Below are 21,749 nucleotides of genomic sequence, written 5' to 3' on the forward strand. Positions count from 1 at the left end.
AGTGAGAGGGATGTAAGACGAGGTTCAGAGGCATGGTCGAAGCAGCCGTTGCATCTTACACTGACTCAACGCCATATTGTCCAGCTAAGTGCCAAGCTCAAACAGCATACCAAACCCTTCCACGAAGATGTCCACCAGCTCTCATTTCTCCTCGGGCACTTATCGCCAGTACCGGAGCCTTATGCAAAGTTTTTGTGCACTACTTTGTCTCGTTTCATCCTTTGTACCTCCCACTGCCCAGCAGCAATGGCCAAACATCACTCGAGCCTTCTCGTGTCGTGGCTCACTTGGCCCGCTTAATGATCTTATCCAGCACAAGCTTGGCAGTAAGATCCATGATCCAGCTCTCATGCTTGTTGTAATCCGGAGCATCAGCCCATTCGGACCCCCAAAAGGTACCGTCAGGACCAAACGAGCATTCTGGTGATTCTTGCAATCGCCAGAAACAGCGTCCTAGCTCTTCAAACCAATTCTCAGCTTCTCCGTAGACGAGTTTGATATCGGCATCCTGTGCTGCTAAGCCCCGGTCCACATCCGACATTGGCACGTTGGAGCAGCGTTCGTGAAGATCTATCAATATCTTCGCCAGGTCAGATCAGTGCTTTGAGTTTAGTGTTCGGTGCTTAGCTTACCACGACACGGTAGTCTCCTTTCTCGATGCGGAACTGCTTCCATGAGGTCGCCTCGGTGGCCCCTTCGTGATCGGCTGCCAGAACTGTACATTTGTAGGTTTTCATCTGACCATCTATTAAATGTTCGGCTCCTTGGGGCCCATCGACGATGTAGACCAGTGTGGCAATCAGATCTCGAAGGTCTAGATGCTTGTAGTCGCCTGAATTCAGGAGGGCAGCGAAACCGGCTTTCTCGTAGTCGAGAACTCGTGGTCGCAGAGAATGTTCAGCAAGAAATGCATCGACTCCGGTATTGAACCTGATGCGCTTGCGAGCGGGCTCAATCCCGGAGTCTGATATCGTTTGTCTTCTCAACGGTGTGTTCTTGGTCTAAAGCTTTGTGAATGTACGAGAGATCAGCGCTCTTCGTCTATGAATTAGAGGGCTTGTTTCCAGAAAGACCAGGCCGGGCTAACGGAAGACAGTATCCACGAAGTGAATACCGCGTGCAAGGTGAAGATTGTGTGATGAGGCGACTCAACGATCATTTTCCACTCACTCGAGGAAAGCACATCATGGTCTTTGCTCCTCTTCCCATACTTCTTACTGCATGGTCGGTTCCTTGCCGTACCGTCTAGGAGTGACGATCTCGGTCAGCTTGAGCGTACATGTCACACCAAACAAAATTGTTGTACTTGCTGCTGACCGTCTCTGTAGGCCTCCGAACCTTCACCCCACATCAGACCCTGAACGAAGCATTCGCCCACTAGCTGATGACAACCGCCCCTCGGACGTAGTATGTAAAGATGCTGGCCTCCAAACAGGATACAGAGCTGGTCCTCGGCTTGCAAAACGTTTGGGCCAAGCCCGATGAATTCGTCACCGAACAGAAAGAGTCTTCGATCGTCACAGACCCGAGATGCAGCAATCTCGAACTTCGTAGGATCGCCCGTGTAGTCATCTTCCTCATTAAGATCTTGAACGATCAATCGTAAAGCTGCCGATTCGGAATCAAAGTTTTGAATGTAGGCGGCATAATCGGCAAGGTGTCCATCGATGTGGTTCCTGCCATCGTCAAACGCCCTGTCCACCTTTTCGTAGTTGCTGTTTTGTGCAGCAGTCATTGTTAAGCAGAGGCGGATGACCAACAAGTCGACACTTGGAACCTTGCGGTAATCCTGGAAAGCGTTGAGGTGATGCTTCCAAAATCGCTGCACAGGATGCTTGTCGTGCTCAAAGTGGTCAGACATTCCTCGAAAATGATCTGCGCTCATCAGTTCACCAACAATGTTGATGCTTCCAAGTGATAAGCCGTAGAGTGTTAGGGACGTATCTGTTAGCTTGTAGCCGAAGGCATCCAGCTTGACCTCGCCCGAAGCATAGCTTTCGAAACCCGGAGATTGGCCAAGCAGATTCGCAGCTGTTGGAGCTGTGTCCCATGGCGGTACAAAAGTTGGCCAAGTCTCGTCGATCGCACTACTGTGGTGTATAAACGACAGTATACTCAAATCCTTGTGATACTTCAAAGACACCTCGACGACGTCCTTGTAGACTTCGACCTTTGACTTGTTGTAGTCAATTTGTATAGATCTTGGCAGCGTTGAGAAAGGTTCAAGCCCGAGAAGCGCATAGACTTTGTCTTTCTTGTCGGTTGCAGCAAAATCGCGAAGCTGAGCGAGCAGATCTAGAAAGTCCTGCTGCTGAAGATATGGCTTGTCGTACAAAACCATAGCTTTGTAAACATTGCTGTTCTCGAACTCTGAGAAGTGATTGAAATCGCCCTTGGTTATCTGCTTCTGTACCCATGATGCAGCAACACCAATACGCTGCCAGGAGAGCTCGTAATTGCCGCAAAAAGCCGTCACAACCCGTGCTGCGGTCACCTCCTGGACTATCCAGGTGCGCTGGAACCACTCGCGGGAGAAGAAGTCGATCAGAGGTTGCCACTCATCAGAACCAGAGGGAGGAATTGCTGGCGTCGAAGGAAAATCGACAAAGTCGTCCACATCGTCAAAATGGACCGTCTCATTGGAATCGAAACCCCAATACCTGCAAGCTACGATGAACATCTGATCAATCAATTGCACCGCAGCGTGAACCGCCATATCAGCTGCACCTAGCCAAACAAGGACTCTTGAGGCATTTTGATAGATTTTCTGCATCATCTTGACTTGCTCGTTCCGTTCCGAGATGTCATTTTGATTGATACAGATAGCATCGACCCACAAGTACCGATTCTCATCAGAAGTCCGGAAGCGCCGCAGTGCAGCTGCTAGGTTGTGGGTGACCCGGAAATCCTTGTCGACGCAAAGAACGGAAGTGTGGCCGGCTGATGTGCCCCAAACATAAGAGACAGCTTCGTAAGCTGAGATATCACACAACATGTGCTCTTCAAGATCACATCGGATTTGATCTTCAGCTTTAGCAGCCGGATGTAGCTTCAGTAGCCGAATCGCGTCGTCATGATGCAGGCTCTGATACTGGTATGTCATTGCTGAAGATCGCCATGGCGACAGCGTCAAGACTAATCAATACCACCAGCATTCCAGCTGACGGGTACTGCTGGCTGATCTAGCTCTGAGCCAGAGCTAGAGCAGTAGACAATAGCGAGACAGATGAACGAGGAGGAGCTTGAAAGGAGCCAGGAGGGTGCTGCCCATCATTCTATGGAGACTCGCTAAACCTTCCTACCCAAGGATGCAGTCCCAGCCGTCCACCCTCACCAAGGCGCCGGGCTTCTACGGCTTCACGAGAGCGTGTCTTGTGATCAAACTCAAGCAAGAGCGATATGCCAACGTGGTTACAGTATAGTGCAGGACGTGCTGCATCAATCCTCGCAGCTCGTTCACATGTTTCTCAGCTTAGATGGCACTTATGCATGAACGTGATCTGCTTGGAAGTGCTAGTATGGTTTTGATTGTGATTGTCATTGGTTGCAGCATCCATCGCCAGCCCTCATACTCGCTACGTCGTTCATGTTCTTTCGTATACAACGTCCTTGCACCCCTATGGTCCATAATCATGCATCATTCTTCTCGTTAGACAACCTCCTTGCCAGGCAGTATATACCGCAATAGACACCCCACATCACTAGACCGCTCCAACCCGCAGCACGTTTCGGTGAGCAGCAATCTTGATTAGCAAGGCTCGCACGAGTTCTTGTGTCACCTCCCCAATATCTTTCGGGTCCTTGGATTCCTCAACCAACCATCCCTTACCACACTTGTACGCTGTCCAGGCGCCATTGCGAGAAACCGTGAAGGCAACATAGAGATGGAGTTTGGCAGGGGTCGGGCTAAGACCGTCGTGATTGAAGTCGACGTTGACCTATTAGCAATGTTAGTGTGGTGCTATGGTTTGACTAGATTGGGGCTGCCAACATACCCAGACAACGTTCTCATTTCGCTGGATTTCGACGAATTTGGAATTTCGAGTGCTTCCAGAACCCCCGACCGGGCCTGAAACGGGACATCGGAATACTGTAAGATCCTTGTCCTGCAGCTTTGTCACCCCTTCCTGTCCCCGTGCCATATAGATAAGTGTCGTTGCCAGGTCTGGAATGTTGTACTGTTCGGTATTGGTAGACTTTGCTTTCTCAGAAGTCAAGGTGTCGAGGTTCAGCGGAAGAGGTTTGCCAGATTGCGTCAAGATTCGAATTGCAGCGTCCTTGTCATGCTTGACAGGAGATTCTTGTGGTGGAGTGGCTTCTTGTTGTGGTTGTCGGTGAGCTTCTTCACGCTGAGCAAACATGATCGTTGCTGGATTTGGCTTTTGCTTCTTGTATATGAGTGTCGTGAAAGCAGCGTGTGGTGCTTCTTGCTCCTCAAAGTCAGTGACCTTGGTCTCGTTGTATTCGTGTATGCTGCCCTCGCTTCGTCGCTTTGCTGACATATTCCACTTGCAACACGATTGGGGTAACTGATGAAAGAAAATTGTTTGCTCGAAAAGTTGTGGAAGGTTTGTTTATGTAGACGAGCGCGGGTGGCAGGCGCGATGGGATCAACCAAAACAACCGCCACGTGTGAAGATTTAGCTCGCCGGGTCCGCTGGAAATCAACAACATTGTTGATTGTACCTATAGCTAGATCAATAATCAGCTGATCGCATTGTTCATCAACCTATCGTAAAAAGCACCCACCACCATTCTATATATACATATATACACAACTGCAATCATGCAACATTACCTTCAGGCTTCTCCTGAACAGACTTGCTCTCATGTAGTGATGTAGAGTCTTTACTTGCCGCCTTCTGCCTGTGACCTTGCTTACCAATAGTCAAGAAAGGCGTCAACGCCAGACCAAGCACAGCACCAACTAAGCTGACCCAGAAGGTACTCTGGTACGGTCTCCAAGGCACATCTCTCGAGACCTCCGTTGTACCACCCGCTGATGCAAAGACAGTTGTCGAAATACCGAGACCTACAGTTGAAGCAAGTCGCGTCACAGTCGAGAACATACCACCCGCTACCGACTGCTGATCCAAAGGAAGGGACGACATGACATACTGCGAAGAACGAGCATTAGTAGACCGTACAAGATCAAATAGAGGAAGAGAATGACATACCAGATTCGTAACACAAAAAGCAATATCCACACCAGTCACGGCGAACAGCTGCGCCGGAAACGCAAGCGCCCAGAAAGAGATACTCTTCGACGTCGGCGACCATAACGCGCACGAAACGACAGCCGCAGCAGCGGCAACCATCATTAGCAGCTTGTTCGACACACGGTGCATAAGCAGCGCTGCAGCAAGGTTGACAATAATACCGCCAATAGCAGCCGGCAAGATCTTCACTGCTACCTCCAGTGGAGAATTCACATACGCGCGCTGCCACCCCAGTGTAGCCCAGAAGAAGTTCCCGTTGAAGCCATAGAAGTTGAGGCACAGTGATGCGATAAGGAGACTGAAATTTCTGTCTCGCCAGACGCGTAGAGGCATCAAGGGGTGCTTGAAGATGGACTGCCAATAGAGGAACGCAGCAATCAGAATGATACCGACGATAAGCATGGCGATGACGTAAGGCGTAGACCACCCATTGTGGACATCAGGAGCGAGCGTGAATGAGGCGGTGAAGAGAGCAATTCCTCCGACGGCGAGGAGGGCACCGAGCCAATCCATCTGTTTCATAGTTTCGATGTTCAGTCCACCCAGCGCCTGCTCGGCATCGAGTGGGGTCGTAAACCATGCTGCGACAGTGAGGAAGGCGTAGATGACTGCAACCACCCAGAAGCAAGCGCGCCATGAAGCGATGTTGGTGACGATACCTCCGATCAGAGCACCCAGGACGTAACCAACAGGATTGCCCGCCGAGAAACAAGCAAACGCACGATTCTTCCGCCGTGATGGTTTCTCGTAGATAGCGCCGAGTTTGCCAATTGCTGGAGGGACCACCGAGGCACACGAGATACCTGAGAAAGCCAGAAAGATTTCTGCCATTATTGCATTCTGCGAGAAGCCTGTGATGAGCATGAAAATTGTGAAGGAAGCCATGCTGTAGATCAAAAGATTGCGTCTACCGAACAGATCTGCAACTCGGCCAAAGAAGAGTAACAAGGTCCCGCTTGTGAGTGACATGCCGGCGACCAACCATGTGACTTCCGAACTGTTCATGTCGAGGCCTTGCTGGATTCTGGACGTCATGACGGTAAGTACACCCTGGAGTATCGCTGTCTGACCAATAGCGAAGGCTGTAGTAACCACGAATAGACATTCTGAAAGGAGATTGTTGAAACAAGCTGGGCGCGAACCATATGGATCTGAAGCTGCACTGGTCGTGGTCTGAAGCGGAATGCCAAGCGTCGCCTCGGGTACACTGCTTTCAAGGGCAGCTGCTGGTTTCGAGGTGGCGGCGGGAATGTCCTTCTCATTGGCCGGTACTTGCTTTGGCGAAGCCATTCTGTCGTGATTTTGTCCTTCCATGGCACGGAAGAGCTGTCAGTGTCAATACCATCAAGATTCAAGCAAAGACAAGAGATACTAAGAAGTATTATCAGATCCCTAGTGGCTCAAAGGGCGGAGACTTTCGCTTGTATTTTGGTCAGCAAATTTGAAATGATCGGGAGAATTCCGCAGCAAAGATCTACCGAATCCACGCGTTTGAGTAAGCGCGTTCCGTACAAGGCAGCCCTCAACCGATATCGTTCTATAGGACATGGTGAGCAAGGCCCAGCGCGAGTGTGTGATGCTCGCACTGAACGGTCATCTATTGACCGGCCTGAAAGTCCGTTAATTCGAAATCAAGACACGCCGTTGTGCTTCCGCGAGCACGCCCGGGCTGACACCGCGAGGCCCGCTCATCAACGTTCCGAGACTCAATTGGTGAGTGTCCTAGCTTCTGATCACAATGAAAGGATCCACCCCTTCCAGCTTGTTCAGACAAGGGTGTTGGACAGCCGAGAACTTCAGAAGAAGCAGTCCTGGGCGATCGAAAAGGGTGAGCTTACGAACCGTCGGAGCGGACGTGCAAACGTGACAAACACAGGCCACCTATTCGAGCCAATGACGTCCCCCCGCAGTTCAGTGGTGAGTGCGCTCGTCGCTCAGTCTCACTGCACGATTGATCCCAGAGCTACGAGAATCGGAACCACGACCTGTCCTTCAACTCGCCGACAAATAACACCATTTGGCTGAGCCAAGCGGAAAGCGTCACTCGCGCAAGAAACTCCGCCTGCGACACCTCCAATCCACCTCCGCAAACCTCTTCCTCCTCCGCTCCAAAATGTCAAGCATATCCTCCATATCCTCAATAGCCTCCTCCCTCACATCCTCCCTCCCCTCAACAATATCCTGCCCCCTCCCCTCACCCACCGCACCCACAACCGACCCCCTAAACCTCAACCTTGACCCCACCCACGAAGCCTACCGCGCCTCCGTCCGCAACAGCATAACCTCCACCCTAACCCCCCTAAACCTCACCCTCCTCCTCGCCCTCCTAACCCTAACCTACTACCGCCTCCTCCGCCCCAAACCTACAACCCCCCTCTCCCTCCCCCGCGACCAACCAATCGTCTTCCAAACATTCACCCCACGCACCCTCCTAAAGTTCAACGGCCAGCAGAACCCCCCACTCAACCCGGACGGAAAAGTCTACCTCGCCGTAAAAGGAAAAGTCCACGACGTAACAGGGGGGCGAAACTTCTATGGGCCGGGCGGACCATACGAGAACTTTGCGGGGAGGGATGCGACGAGGGGGCTGGCGTGTCAGAGTTTTGATGAGGAGATGTTGACGAAGGATTTGGATGGGCCGTTGGATGATTGTGGTGATTTGGGGGCGACGGAGTTGGAGAATTTGCAGGGGTGGGTTGAACGGTTTGATGAGAAGGTTAGTGAGGTCCTGCCTGTTCTTGTTTTGGTTTATTGTGGTGTGGTGTGTTGCAGCATGGGCCGCATGCCGCTGTGTGTTGATGTTGCGGTTGTTTGTCCCTTTGAGCAACACGTTGTCATCCCACAAGTATATGCTAATTTGTGTGTCTGGTCTAGTACCTCGTCGTCGGCAAGCTCGTGGCATACGACTCGAGCAAGCAGTACGGGCATTAACGAAACCTACTTGATGCAGCAGCGTGTGACGATAATGATACATCATGATTCATGGCTCAATATGCACTGATACTAGATACTAATCAATATTTCATCAAGGCGTCCCATGCTCATGGGCCTCAAAACTTCTGCCTCTCCAGCGCACGGATCTGCGCTCGACTCCTGATATCATGCTCCTGACTCGACAAAACCTCCTGTCTCTTTTTGACCAATTCCTGCTCAAATCTCAGCTCCTGCAATTGCTGCCGCTGCCACATCCCAGCCTTGCCATGCTTCGCACAGCGATTTCTCGCACATACGCCTCCTTTCATGGTCGCAGCCTTTTCATCGTCACTCTCATCGACGCCATTCGTCATGATTGTATCTTCTCCAGGCGGTCCAATCTTGCCACTATCAAGAACTTGCTTGCCGTCTCGATTAAACCACTCCAAGAACTCCTCATCGCACCATGCCACTCTCGAGTCATAACCGCAGATTTCCTTTTGTTTCGGGTTGCTCTTCTTGATGTCGTCCGCGATCGTTGCAGATCTGGCTTTGATGAGCTCAAGCATCTTCTCTCTTGCATCGAGGAGCGACATCTTCTCGTCTGACTCAGCTTGCGCCTTCTTGATCTCTTCCACTCTTGCCACCTCGAAGTCGTCATACACAAGCTTCGTTGCGTCCTTCTCGTCCAGCTCCCGAGGTGGTGTGGCCGGCTTCTTGCCGAGTTCTCTCCACGACCCAATGTTCTTGCACTGCTGAAGAAGCGCTTTTACCTCGCCTGCACGTAATGACCCTCCTCTGTTCGGTAGCTGCTCTTCATCCAGGGACGAATCGGTCTCGTACTCGCTTCTCTCGTCTTCGCTGTAGGCTGGCGTATGCGGTCTGCTACCTACAATCATAGGTGTATCAGTGCCTGGCTTTCGAGCCTGCACCGGCCGATCTCTTCGGACTTTCTTTCTCCTTTTCTTTTCACTCTTCTCATCAACCACAAACTGTCCATCTCGAGTAGCCTGCGCATTCGGATCGCCCCTTCTGATGAGCTCCACGAAGAACATTCTCCCGCACTCGACACTGCAGTACTTGCTTGGTGGATTATCTTTGACCCTAGCCGGTTTCCTGCAATCTTGCCTTCTACACATCCTCTTCCACGTCGTAATAAAACCGTCTTTCGAGCATGTCGGACAAATGTACTTATCGATCAGCTCGCCGTCTCTTTCTCTAATGCCGACGCATTTGCCATGGAACCATTCCTCGCATGGTCCATCGCAGGCGATCATCCAGGTGTGGTTGTCACCTTTTCGGCATATGCAGAATATCTCTCCGTCGTCGTTGCTACTAGCAGGTGTCGCGACGGAGGGAGTAGGAGATGGTGATGGCTGTCGAGAGCTTGCGCGCGAAGATGGTGGTTCAAGATTAACATTCTTCTTAAGCTTCGAGCCCCCTCTCTGCGCCGGCGTCACACTAGGAGACCGTGCAGGAGTGCTTCGTTCCGACTCGCTGAGCTTGAGCCTCTTGCTTGGAGTAGAGGATTTGAACTTAGCAGTCCCCTTCTTCGGCATGGGCAGTGGCCTTTTCTTGCCTATTACTGGCGCAGGAAGAGAAAGCTCAACCGAGGCAGGGCGCGACTCGCTCTGCTGCGACACTTCCTTCTTTAGTTTTACCGGTACAGCTTCTGGCTCTGGTAATGTCTCTGGTTCGGTCTCTTCTCGACGTATCTCCAGTTCTGGTTTGGAGTCCGGCGGTGGCGGCTCTTCTATCACAGGCTCCGGTGCAATGTCAGCCACAGACTCACGGCGTTCTGGCTCCTCTCTTTCTTGTGTCTGTATTATTGTTTCCTCCTCTTTCTCGTCTTCCAAACCGTCTTTCTCCGGCTTCGTGTCTTTGTGCTCCTTCGGTTGCTTTTGGGGCTTCGGGGGCGGTAGAGGGGGACCCCTCGCGACGATGTCTTCAATAGGCTCGATAGGCTCTCCGCTATGTGGCTCGACAGCGACTTCCAAACTTTTCTGAGGCTCCCATGTCTTTTCTCCATGTATCTTGTTGAGGTGATCTCGAACGGATCTGCGACGGGTGAATAGCTTGTGACAAATGTAACAGAGGTATCTTTTGTCGGTATGCTGTCCTTCGTTCTTGGAAGAGTGCTTTGTATCCTTGAGTTTGGTGGGATCGCGCTGCTTTGTGGATCTCTCCTTCTTTTTGGTAGACTGAGGCTCAACACTGCCAGATTCGTCCTCCATCATGGTGTCCATGCCATTTAGCATATCTGTGGTTATCGAGTCTTTCCTCATGAACTCTGGAGACGAGCTATGCTCCAGCGGAATCATGCCCTGTTGTTCGAAGATACTCGGCGCATCGTTGAGACCATTAGTCTGGAAGAGTTCCGGCGCGAACATGTCGCCAGCCACCGTGCTCGGTGGGCTTCCCAACGTCAGCGACCCTTCAGCAGTTACTCCCAATTTTGACTTACTCATCTTCCATCATTGTATCATTGTGCTGAGGCGAAGCAGGATGCGACAAGGGAGCTGGATTCAGCAGATCCGAGACAGAGAAAGCTGACATGATGGGCGATTCGATCGGCTGTCTGTCTGGAAGAGTGATGTTGTTCGGTATGGTGATTTGGGGAATGTTGTCGAGTGTGTACTTCAGGACAGTCGCCTTTTCGCCATGATGGTGACACAAACAGGACGCAACCAGTAATAAGTGGAATACGTTGGTTGAATCTGTCAATTCATGTCTGCCTCACTGTCCCATCTTCGAGGCGCGTCGTCACATGTCTCCTTCACTACGCGTCGGCACATAGTTTTCCCAAACCCCGAGTCCATGTTTAGGGAGGAGCGATTCTCAGCGGTGTGAAAAAATACGTGAACGTCATGTGATTCTGGTTTTCTAGGTAAGACCTGGGCGGCGGACCCCTAAGCTTAGGCGTTGCCGAGCGCCCAAGGCACGAGTTTAGGGGTCCAGCCTATTGCTAGTATCATAGCTCGGTGAACCTTCCTAAATTCATGACGTTCACGTCTTAATTAACACCGCTGAGCGATTTTCACGATCACTGCAGGCATTAAGTTACCAATCCATCATTCTTGCGAAATCACATTGCCAACAGCGTCAGATAAGTATTGTCCGTGGGAACTGTTCATGAGCTCTAGGCATCACAGAGCTGGACCTGGAGTACTCCTTCACCTAACACGCACAAGGTGTGAAGCTACCTGAATTCCAAGGTTCTCAACATGTGTTGAGCTATTCAAACCTTCTCAGCATGACTAGCACCGCCTTCTTTTCCACCGATTGTTGACCTTCTCCTTTTGCTTTCGAGCCTAGCCTGACGAGCCTTTTCAAGTTCCATGGCGAATTTGCTCTTCAATCGCAGCTTTGGTCCTTTCCAGTAAAAGACATATATCGGGATGATGATCGGCACAGCGAGACAGCCGAGAATGGCGGTTGGGTAAATGAGATGCCACTTCTCTCCACCAACGTTCTCATAGAACGGGTGCGCATAGATGGCTGCAACACCAGCTAGGAAGTCTCTCGCCAAATCATTTCCGCCAGTTGCTGAAGCAGCATATGGTCCATACGCTGCGATCATATAGTCGATGGAACTCTTGTATACGGCATAATTTGCAACTCCCACAATGGCTGTGAAGATCAATGGCGCAATCCATGGGACTTGTGGTGGTCCGAAACTGGTGAAGCCAAATCCGAACAGGCCTACGACCAGGCAAGGTGCAACTATATATCGTTAGCATTAGTTTACTCGGGGACAGCTAAAACTTACGCCATAGCAACCACCACAGTCTGCTTTCCGGAGACAGCTTATCAGGGTCAACTCTCCTGGTTTTGTTGTGGTGCCATATCACTGGCAGAAATGTGAAATAGGATATAATGTATCCGATGATCGAGCTGAGTGGCCTGTTAGCTGAGGATCGCTGCGAGAGACACAACTCACGAAAGGAAGCAAAGCCCCGTCTGCCACGTGTTGAAGTTGTACTGCTCAAATATGGGCGTAAATGCCTCCATGAACGTGAAGATGAGAGAGTCGCTAAAGCCGCTGAGCAGTGATAGCCACAGAACAATAGGCTCGGTGAAGAACATCTGAAATGGTCTCCACCAAATCAAGCCGATTTCTTTGGCGCTGAATCGCTTCTCCTTCAGCTCATTCGGGCCCCAGCAGTTATCTCCGTTTTTGCGCCGCTTCTTCGCTTCACGATCAAGAATGATCGTTGTTCTTGTCTCGGGCACGAAGAAGAAGTGTACTGCTTGAACGACTCCTCCCATGATCAGCAGAGTCCAGAAAATCCATGCTGGGTTGTGCTCGTGGTATGTTGCGACAAAACCACCAATTACCGTCCCGATCGGAGCACCACCAACGCTGGACAATACCACAAAAGCAACAGCGTACTGAAATCCAGTGTCCTCTGAATGGTATAGGTCAGCTATGACGCCGAGGGTGACGGAGCCCTGAAGAACACATTAGCAATCTAGCACCCACCGGAGGCCTTCCACTTACGCCTGCAGTACTCAGACCACCAAGAATCCGAGACGTCAAGACTCCTCCGAACGTTGGCGACAGTGCACTTGATATCTGCCAGATATTCACAAGGAACAGCGACAGTTGCTGAGTTGGCCATCGACCTAGCTCTTCTGACCTGAGAGGACTCAATTTCCAATGTTCGCAGTGCGGAAAGTACTTTACTCACCAGGGAGCCCATAATTCACAGCCAAATGCATAGGCGATCAAGAACACCGATTGACCCAGTCTTGCTTTGGTTTCCGATACCCCGTACTTCTCAACGATGCCGTCAAGTCCACTACCATACATACTGGCGTTCGAGTTCATTGAGGTCTGGATGCATAGAATCACAATCAGGATCAGCCATTTCTTCCATTCTGGGTATGCATAGCCAAGTTTGTCTTCAAGGTCATCTTCAGTCAGCTCGACTTTGCCGTCCGCGCGCTGTGTCTTTTTCAGGTCACCACCGCCAGCAGCAAGTTCGGGTCCGGTAAGTCCTAACTTCTTCTGCTTGTCGCCTGGCTCAATATGTGGATCTGAGCTCATGACGTCCTCGCCACGGACGGTGGAAGACCTAGATGAAGAGTGAGACATGCTCAGTCGACGCGACAAAGGCTTGCCGGAAGTCTTCTGTGAGGCTTGAAATTGACAAGCAACACAAGATGGAGATCTGACAAGAAACAAGAAACTCTATGAACATGCTCAAGGAAAAGGCTCATTCTTGCTCTTTACTACTATGACCGCTCTGATGGTGTGAAGCGTTTTGCGAAGATATGACTTCATTGTGCTGCTGACGGGAGAGCACCGGTCGAGGTGCACTAAAGAAGTGACCTGTATGACCGAACAATTGGAGCGGTATCATGGGAGTTGCATTGGACGACAGGGTACCAAGCTTCGCATGCAGCACATTTGAGACAGTTGGTGTCTTAGGCAACAGGTTGGGTGTGGCAGTCAGGGAACTTGGCGGCGAGGACGTCAAGCACGGGAAGCAGTGATAAAACGTAGATCTCCGCTGTTGATCGAGACCGCCAGTGGTTGACAAGTCTTGGCCAAAATGCTTGGGGTTGAGGGCACGAATCGTACGAGACTTGGCTGCGGAGATGACAAAGCCATCGTCTCTTGGGTATGACGTACCCTTGCTGACCTCCTTCCCACGGCCTGGTGAATGACCTTTACAAGTGTGAGCATTGGCACGGAACCTCGAGCATGGACTCTGCCACGGGCGTCGGGCCAACTCACCAGCGAGGTAGGACGCCACGCTACGGACTCACTTGAGTTACGGACACCACACGACCACACGATGGCGCGTTAATGGCGAGTTGGGGCCAACTAGCATTGCAAGAACGCGGTCAGGTTGATGCCAGGACCAGGTCGTTGCTACGATATTGTATGTTCGATATCTTACACACCTCTCTGTAAATTCAGGCAGTCAGCGAGCGCTGTGCAAATTCACCGAAATGTACGGTGCTACAGCCGAGACGAGGCTGGTATAGCCACATTGAAATATGCCTCGAAGCACGATGGTCAGTGCGGTCGTGAAGAATGCTGGCAGAATTCTACGCAAAACGCGTTGCGCGGCTGGACGTAGCAGCAAGGACCATGTCACGGACTCCATCTGAAGAATACATACAGCGCGACCTACCCGGGTAGAGCATGGCGAGAACTTCCACCAGCAGTTCGAGCTTTAACACAAGGAGACCACAACAAAATGGAGAGAAAGAACCACCGAGCGTTATTTGCCGTGGTAAGTTTAAACGCCGGATGCTGCTATCACAAGCTAATGAAGCACAGTATTGCCTTCTAACACTATGCGCAAGCACTTCTGCTAAGCCGATCAACCATGCTAGACATCAAGCACTCAGTACTGGCAGTATCGCACACCTCATCAGCACTACCAACGGCCCAGAGATATTCGCACCGCAAGAGGCAAGAAGCAGAAATGACCGAGCTCACTACTTGAGCAAGCGCGCCAGCACATGGACCGTCCAGGCGGGCGATACAGGCAACGGCATTGCCATACGACTCAGCATCGACTTCATACAGCTGGCTTACATGAACCCTAATGTGCAGTGGAGGAACCTTCAAATCGGTCAAGTACTCAATATTCCTTGTGACGATGCCGATACCGAAGCACGAATTTATACTGTTGTGGCAGGCGACACCGGTAATGCAATCGCGGCCGCGTATGGCATCACATTCGCTCAGTTAGACGCTTTCAACCCCGACGTCAACTGGTATAATCTGCAGATTGGTCAGACACTCCTTATTCCAGCTCCGGGTGTAGACGCGACCAGCATCGCCCAGATGCCTATCATGACCAGAATTACTCAAGATGCTACAGTCACAGCTACAGAGCCCTGTCCTGCATCGACCACGTCTGGTGACGGCATATGCGCATCCACCACAACAACTAGCATAACCACCATCAGCACAACAGTCACAGTACCAGCACCCTCTGATGAACCATCGACCACGTCCACCTCAATGGCCAGCGAGAACACGTCGGCAGCAATGCCAATGCCCAACGACGCAAACGAGAGATCACCTTTCCTCACTCCCGGGCCTCCAGAAATGGTCAAACGCTCACTCGATGACCACAATAATACAATTCCAAAACTCATCAAGCTCCGCCTCATACGCAACGAAAAGTCAACAGACACAGATTCAGCCATACAGCCTATACCGCAGCGGAAACAACTTCAAAGACGAGAAGTGCCTGAGCCGCGTCCTCTAGCATCTTTAAATGTAACTTTAGTATCATCGACCACATATACCATCAAAGCAGGCGACACAGGTATCGCCATAGCCGCCGCCTACGGTATTGCCTTCAACGACCTCTCAACAGCCAACCCAGGCGTCACATGGACAAACCTTCAGATTGGCCAAGTTCTCAATTTGCCGCAGAGCGCAATGGCATTTACCACTTCTCGGAACAGCAACGAGCGAAGAGATTATAGGCCAGGTCATAAATCAAGTTACAGGCCAGGCCACGATACCTACAAGTTCTATCACGGTGCAGCCGCCGCATCGTACCCCAGGATATCGTCGTGGGTTGACTTCGAGACGTTATGGAGCAATAACCTCGCCGCAGGCAACATCGGTGCGACATGCTCGTTCCCATCAGGCAACGTTACGAACAATACAGCCAGTGAGACAAGTGTCCTCAAGCAAGCAATTCAGTCTGTGTCGAACGAGACACAGGTCAACCCGGCGTTCATACTAGCTATGGTACTACAAGAGAGTAACGGCTGTGTCCGTGTGCCGACTACAACGTCCTACGAAGGCATCCGCAACCCAGGTCTCATGCAAAGCTTCAATGGGGTCGCAACGTGTAACGTCAATGGTACGACGACCACACCATGTCTAGATAGCACGGTCAGAGCTATGATCATGGAAGGTATCGCCGGAGTCAACAACGTCGGCATCGTGCCTGCACTGAAGACTGCTGCTTCGCGTCTTGGCGTGACGTGGCCACTTTCGAATAGTACGAGTATGAGCGGTAGTTCTGATAGACTGCAAGCACGGCATGTAAGAGGCGGACGAGCGAAGCACGGAAAGCAAGCTGCCGGCCCCACTGACTTCAGGAGGAGGCAGATAGACGAGGCGATGCTGTATTACCAGGCCGCGAGGATCTATAACTCTGGAAGCATGCCGCTGGACGGTGACCTGAGTGGGAGTACAGGTAGCACGAGGTGCTATGTGAGTGATATCGTGAACAGGTTGACGGGATGGGTTCGGGCGCCGAAGACCTGTGGCTACCGTTGAGATGAATCTGAGCGTTGGCAGGGCCGTGAGCGATAGGGACATGATGGAGCACGACTCGAGAATGTAGACAAGGCTGGACCTTGTATTGACGCAACACAGCGATGGTGGGAGATAACGAACCTAGACGAAGCCATTGAATAGATGAATCACGATTGACTTACCACTCAGCATTGTCTCATTCAATGAGACCCAAAGTCTGCTGCCCACACGAGCTTTTTGAATGCGAGTTGCGACGCTGGCAAGGTCATCGTCAGATGAATGTGTTGACTGCATTGGGATACTTCAATTCTTTTCCTGCGATACATAGGACACAATAACTTCCTCCACCGCCCTCCCAGCTACCTTCGTCTCTACATCGTCCTCCTCTACCGGCACTCACAACCTGTATCTTCCAGCGATCATGCCTAACACCCCCATCGCCAACCTACCACTACCAGCAGGCTCTCGCCCCGCGATGGCCAACGCCGCCACCAACGAGCCACCACCCAAAAGATTCAAAACAGACGTCGAATTCGAACTGATCCAGTCCTCCGGTCGTGCGCGCATCCTGAACCTCGACCACTTAAGAGCACGGGATTTGCCATTCCAGGACCCCACACAGTACAGACTCGAGGACGTAGCAGTCACCCTCCGATACTACGAGTCCGGCATTGACGGCCTGAAGAACTTGGCGGGTCCTTCTCCATGTCCAACTGCTATCCCAAGATGCAAATGTAGCAAGATGGCTAGGTACATCCAATACGAAGACATCGGTCACATCGGCGTGAGTCGAGCGCGTTGCATGAATCTAAGTCACAGCGTGGTTGCTAACTGACCTGGTGCTAGATCCAATGTGGAGGCATGACAGTCAATTTCAGGATGTTTCCGGATGGCCAGTGGCGAGCACTTAGCTGTACTGTTGTGTGGATGGAGTGGTGCTACGAGCATGCTATTGTTGAGGCGGCTTCGACGATTATGAAACGATTTCTGCTGGAGCGGGTGGGGGAGTGTATTGAGAATCATGGTGTGCCGAAGGGAGAGGAGTAGATTGCTGGGGCATGTGGGCAGAACGGTCGAGGGTGAGTTGGTTGATGGTGAAATATGGGCAATGGGGTAAGTGTGGACAAGATGGCAGAACATGGTCGGCGGAGCTAATATGCGGGATAGGAGGTGAAGCCAGGCATGCCGCCCGCATAGCGGTTGCGAGACGACATATAATGAGAAGAATCTTGTATTGTTGCAGAATGGTGTATCCCGGATGCTGTACTGTTCTGCGGCATCGGATATGCAGGACTCATGTGTGATGTAGTGGTCCGTCTCTTCTGTGACCAGCTTCCCGCGGATACATGCGTTCTCCTTCGACACGCAGCCTCGCCCTCCATCGCTTTCTCTTCGCCTGTTGGCTGCCATGAACCTGTAGACAGTTCATATCCTCGCTGATATCATCGCCTTCTTTTGCTCTGCTTTACATCAACGATGGCCACCAAGAAGAGCTTCGATACAAGGTGTGACACCGCTTCAACCGTACTATCATCAGTCATATCTGCCAGGCCCCAAAAGGCTCTGCAGCTAGTAGCTTTCCAGCTTCCACCAGCCCCAATGATGTATTTGACCAGCAGATGTGCACTGACATCGCAGCAATCGAAACCCCAGATGACAGGGTGCTGGGTGTATATCGCTACCTGATTGAACCGTCATGGTCTATTCCGCGATGTTCGATACTCGGCACTCACCTTTACTTCGCTCTTGGAACGATAAACAGCTAGTCCACCACTTTTGGAAGCAGAGTGTTTGCTTCGGTTGAAGATGCAGCGATACGCGTGGTGCTTGGTGGTGTCCTGCAATCTTTCCAGCCCCTCGACCCCGTCGCTGTAGTACACGAACGTTGTAGCAACGTCGCAGAGCGGATGGTTAGAGTGGGACGTGCCCACCAGAGCGCCTGTGAAGAAATCGAGATCAAGTATGCGTGGAGGGGTTGGATATAGGCGTCTCCAGATTTCGTTTTCGATCTTGTCTTTGTACTTTGAGGAAGTAGATCGGAAGTCACCATTGGCGGTGGCTAATGCTGTGTCGGAAGTGTTTTGGGTCGCCATCGTGTTGTCGATCGGTGCCGCTGAGTCGATCGAGTTCGAGAATGCAATTGATGCAACATTTGCTGTGTCTTGAGATTTAGAGGTAGATGACCATAGTGCGAACACATATGTGAGTGATAGAAAGGCTGAACCGGCGTTAGTACCGGGCTGCTGCCATGGATCTCCGTGTTGTTCCTGCATGGTGCATGCTTTCCTTTCGCAGCTGGGAGCGCTACATCTTGAGCCAAGGATGTTGAAGAAGCTCTCTTGCGGACAGTCGCTCCTCAGGTAACCATCTCAACATTGTTCGTATGAAGACAAGAAAGTCTTGCTTCTCTTGTCCATTTAGTCGAGTTGCCAAGCTCTCCATCGTGTCTGAGGGTACTGCTGGCTCTTCGAATCGCCATTCGCCTACAGGTATCTCAGTCAGTATGGCTATACGGTAACTCGATCAGTGGCCGTAAGCATGCTACATACCATCTTCCCAGAAGCATTCCAACGTGTGTTGATTCCTCGCCACGAACTGCTCGGGCGGCTCACCCAGCAAGGCGACCATTCTTGCGACATGAAGGTAGGGATGGTAGGTTTTGTCGTCAAGCCTGATGCCTCGGAATAAGACTTTGCGCTCGACCAGCTCCCAAGCCTCTATGATGTTAGTCAAACAAACGTGGAGCGCATGTTGTAACAACTTACCAGACAACCTAGGTTCCAGATATCAATTTTTGGACCCCACTGCATCTTGGAGACGACTTCAGGTGCTCTGTAAGCGTCTGGTTGACAGTATGTGCCTGCTTCCTGGACCTTACCAATGACCGCCGAGCCGAAATCACAAAGCACCCAGTTTCCAGTACGGCGAGGCCACTGAATTTGACGACTCTTATAAATTGTCAGGTTCTGATCGACGATCTTTCGAGAAGTTGGTTCGTGGTTCTCCTCCTCAGCAAATTGGTTCAGTACAGACTGATCTTCCAAGCTCTTCATAATGTTGTCAGTCTTTATATCTGTGTGAATGACCTGGGCCTCTGTGTGGAGAAAATCAAGCGCCCGCAAAAGGCTTCGCAGGATGTCTTTAATCCACGACACCTTGAGTGGCTGTCCATATAATCGCTCGTAGTGCCATATTGTCATAAACATCGGCTGCTGAACCAGACATTGATGCTCCATCTGTGGGCCTTTCACCGTGAAAGTGTCAAGGAGCGCGCGGGTGTTGTTCTTGCCCGGATGTTCAGACCGGATAGCGGAGAGGTGCTGGTAGACACTCGGCTCTTGTTGCTTGATGTCAGGAAACTCGGGTGAAGCAGTCAATATCTTTAAGGCATTATAGGTTTTGTTACTGCAAAACTTTGATTAGTAGAGACCACGATGTGCTTGAAATACTTGCCTTAAGTCTCGACAGAGCCAAACCGTCGAATGCGCGCCAAAGCCAAGTTTGCCAATAATTTGGTATCTGTCTTCGAAGACCTGCCCTATGTTGGCTGGATAGTAATCTTGCCGCTTGTAGCCACGCAGCGTTTCTTCTTCGACAAGCACTTCTGAAGGTATGACCTCAAAGCGCGCCTTGCTGTACCGTCTGGCCAAGGCGCGCCAGCTTCGTACTATCCTTAGTCGTCTTAATATCCAAATCGCCATCGTAGCGCTGAAATCTGCAGTTTCAGTCTCGTAAGCTTCGAAAGTCGAGGCGCAGATAGGGAAGGAACTCGTGTGTCAAGCCGTGCTATCAGCTACGAGCCTCCTAGACACGTGCGCTGCTTCGCTGTCGAGAATGAACTGGTTGAGTTAACACAGTGACTATCATTATGAGTGGACGGCTATCACTTTCACACCGTTGCACTCAGTGCCACTGCATTGCTCGGTCGCGCTGCATGATACGTCGCTCCCAAGCTTGCAAGGGAACAAGCGCAAATGACTGGAACATTGACGACCATTATCCGGCAGTGTTGCAAACAGCAGCCGTCTACATCAATGCTTGCAACCAGGGGTCTTCAAGGAGCTCCTTCGCAGTTTTTCGTTCGTTTGGCAACCATGTGAGCATCGACCGTATGAACCTGAGGAACTTCTTTTGCTCGCTTCCGTCAAGCCGCATTTCAAGATCTTCTAATGTAGTAAAAGGTATTCGCGGATTGTCATGGATCCATGTGCCTGGCAGCATGTTAGCGCTTCCATGAAAGCTTCCACGCCAGAACGTTGTATCTGAGGACGGATGCTCACCATTAGCGTCAAAACATTCATGTGAAGTCTTGCTCTTCTGTATGAATTGAAAAGGAGGTGCTCCAATAAGACCAACGATCTGTGCAACATGGGCATAAGGCTTCCAATGGCCGCTGCACGTACGGACATCCTGGAAGAGATGCTTACCCTCGAATAACGCCCAAGCCTGAGACATATCAGCAAGGTCGAGGATCATTCAGTGTCGACTTACAAGACATCCTACACTCCAGATGTCGACTGATGGACCCCATGGCAGTTCGAAAATGACCTCCGGTGCCCTGGACTCATGTGGCTGGATTAAGGGTCCGGTCTTGTGTGACTCTCCAATTCTGGCCTGCCCAAAATCACAAAGCACCGGAACGCCATACTTGCCCTGTTTAGGATCGGGAAGCGAAGCGCTGGTATATATGGTCAAGGTATCGTCAACGACTTTGCGCGGCGTTGGGTCGTGCAACTCTGCCTCCGCGCAACGCTGTAGCATTGTCTCGTCTTCAATAGAGATCATGATATTAGATACTGTCATGTCCAAGTGTGTCACCTGAGCCTCGGTGTGTAGGAAGTCCAGAGCGCGCAAAAGCCGTCTCAATGTCATTTTCAGAAGCGGCAAATCGAACGCCCGGTGCCGCTCTAGCATGTCTGCGAGACTCATGTGCATGGCTGGTTGCAGAAGACACTGATGAATTCCCGAAGGACTTTGCAACTCGAACGTGTCATAACAGCTTCGCACGTCCGCTTGACCAGGGTGATCTGACTTCAGAGTGGACAGACGCTTGTAGATCCTGGCTTCACATCTCGTCGCATCAAGGCGTGCGTTTGAAGCTGTTGAGACTTTCAATGCTTTGTAGTTTCTTTCTCTACGCTATGCTAAGTGTGATCGGTGTTGATACATATATAGCAAAGCTTACCTCTTATCATGGCACAGCCAGGTGGTTGAGAATCCGCCGTACCCAAGTTTGCAGACGACCTCATATCTTGATTGATAGATATCTCCTATATGTACGGGATAGTAGTCCTGGCGAATGTAGAATGGCAGCTTCTCTTCCTCGATTGGTTTGTCTGCAGGAAGAAGGGGAGGTTTTTCGCTCAAGG

General features: G+C 51.2%; 9 protein-coding genes across 9 annotated transcripts; 3 read left to right on the top strand and 6 right to left on the bottom strand.

The window, feature by feature from the left end:
• Window positions 1-283: 283 nt before the first annotated feature.
• PMZ80_010373 (uncharacterized protein) lies at window positions 284-3,103 on the bottom strand (the record flags this gene model as incomplete). Its single annotated transcript, XM_064878762.1, has 3 exons — window positions 284-580; window positions 633-1,001; window positions 1,307-3,103. 3 exons carry the CDS (start codon window positions 3,101-3,103, stop codon window positions 284-286), a joined length of 2,463 nt encoding a protein of 820 aa, XP_064725456.1.
• Window positions 3,104-3,701: 598 nt separating this feature from the next.
• On the bottom strand, window positions 3,702-4,502 carry PMZ80_010374 (uncharacterized protein; the record flags this gene model as incomplete). Its single annotated transcript, XM_064878763.1, has 2 exons — window positions 3,702-3,938; window positions 3,996-4,502. The coding sequence occupies 2 exons, from the start codon at window positions 4,500-4,502 to the stop codon at window positions 3,702-3,704; spliced, it is 744 nt and encodes a 247-aa protein (XP_064725457.1).
• Window positions 4,503-4,784: 282 nt separating this feature from the next.
• Window positions 4,785-6,509, bottom strand: PMZ80_010375 (uncharacterized protein; the record flags this gene model as incomplete). Its single annotated transcript, XM_064878764.1, has 2 exons — window positions 4,785-5,117; window positions 5,178-6,509. 2 exons carry the CDS (start codon window positions 6,507-6,509, stop codon window positions 4,785-4,787), a joined length of 1,665 nt encoding a protein of 554 aa, XP_064725458.1.
• An 823-nt stretch (window positions 6,510-7,332) lies between these two features.
• On the top strand, window positions 7,333-8,150 carry DAP1 (Dihydrodipicolinate synthase; the record flags this gene model as incomplete). Its single annotated transcript, XM_064878765.1, has 2 exons — window positions 7,333-7,935; window positions 8,094-8,150. 2 exons carry the CDS (start codon window positions 7,333-7,335, stop codon window positions 8,148-8,150), a joined length of 660 nt encoding a protein of 219 aa, XP_064725459.1.
• Window positions 8,151-8,269: 119 nt separating this feature from the next.
• Window positions 8,270-10,688, bottom strand: SPP1 (COMPASS (complex proteins associated with Set1p) component; the record flags this gene model as incomplete). Its single annotated transcript, XM_064878766.1, has 2 exons — window positions 8,270-10,547; window positions 10,597-10,688. The coding sequence occupies 2 exons, from the start codon at window positions 10,686-10,688 to the stop codon at window positions 8,270-8,272; spliced, it is 2,370 nt and encodes a 789-aa protein (XP_064725460.1).
• A 682-nt stretch (window positions 10,689-11,370) lies between these two features.
• PMZ80_010378 (uncharacterized protein) lies at window positions 11,371-13,230 on the bottom strand (the record flags this gene model as incomplete). Its single annotated transcript, XM_064878767.1, has 5 exons — window positions 11,371-11,855; window positions 11,902-12,026; window positions 12,073-12,584; window positions 12,634-12,772; window positions 12,824-13,230. The coding sequence occupies 5 exons, from the start codon at window positions 13,228-13,230 to the stop codon at window positions 11,371-11,373; spliced, it is 1,668 nt and encodes a 555-aa protein (XP_064725461.1).
• A 1,114-nt stretch (window positions 13,231-14,344) lies between these two features.
• On the top strand, window positions 14,345-16,401 carry PMZ80_010379 (uncharacterized protein; the record flags this gene model as incomplete). Its single annotated transcript, XM_064878768.1, has 2 exons — window positions 14,345-14,380; window positions 14,428-16,401. The coding sequence occupies 2 exons, from the start codon at window positions 14,345-14,347 to the stop codon at window positions 16,399-16,401; spliced, it is 2,010 nt and encodes a 669-aa protein (XP_064725462.1).
• A 400-nt stretch (window positions 16,402-16,801) lies between these two features.
• On the top strand, window positions 16,802-17,427 carry PMZ80_010380 (uncharacterized protein; the record flags this gene model as incomplete). Its single annotated transcript, XM_064878769.1, has 2 exons — window positions 16,802-17,164; window positions 17,227-17,427. The coding sequence occupies 2 exons, from the start codon at window positions 16,802-16,804 to the stop codon at window positions 17,425-17,427; spliced, it is 564 nt and encodes a 187-aa protein (XP_064725463.1).
• Window positions 17,428-18,684: 1,257 nt separating this feature from the next.
• Window positions 18,685-21,309, bottom strand: PMZ80_010381 (uncharacterized protein; the record flags this gene model as incomplete). Its single annotated transcript, XM_064878770.1, has 6 exons — window positions 18,685-18,863; window positions 18,930-19,095; window positions 19,146-19,785; window positions 20,411-20,591; window positions 20,661-20,826; window positions 20,872-21,309. The coding sequence occupies 6 exons, from the start codon at window positions 21,307-21,309 to the stop codon at window positions 18,685-18,687; spliced, it is 1,770 nt and encodes a 589-aa protein (XP_064725464.1).
• Window positions 21,310-21,749: the final 440 nt, after the last annotated feature.

This window comes from Knufia obscura, assembly GCF_036327395.1.
Source record: "Knufia obscura strain CCFEE 5817 isolate CBS 148926 chromosome Unknown scaffold_17, whole genome shotgun sequence".
NCBI lineage: Eukaryota > Fungi > Ascomycota > Eurotiomycetes > Chaetothyriales > Trichomeriaceae > Knufia > Knufia obscura.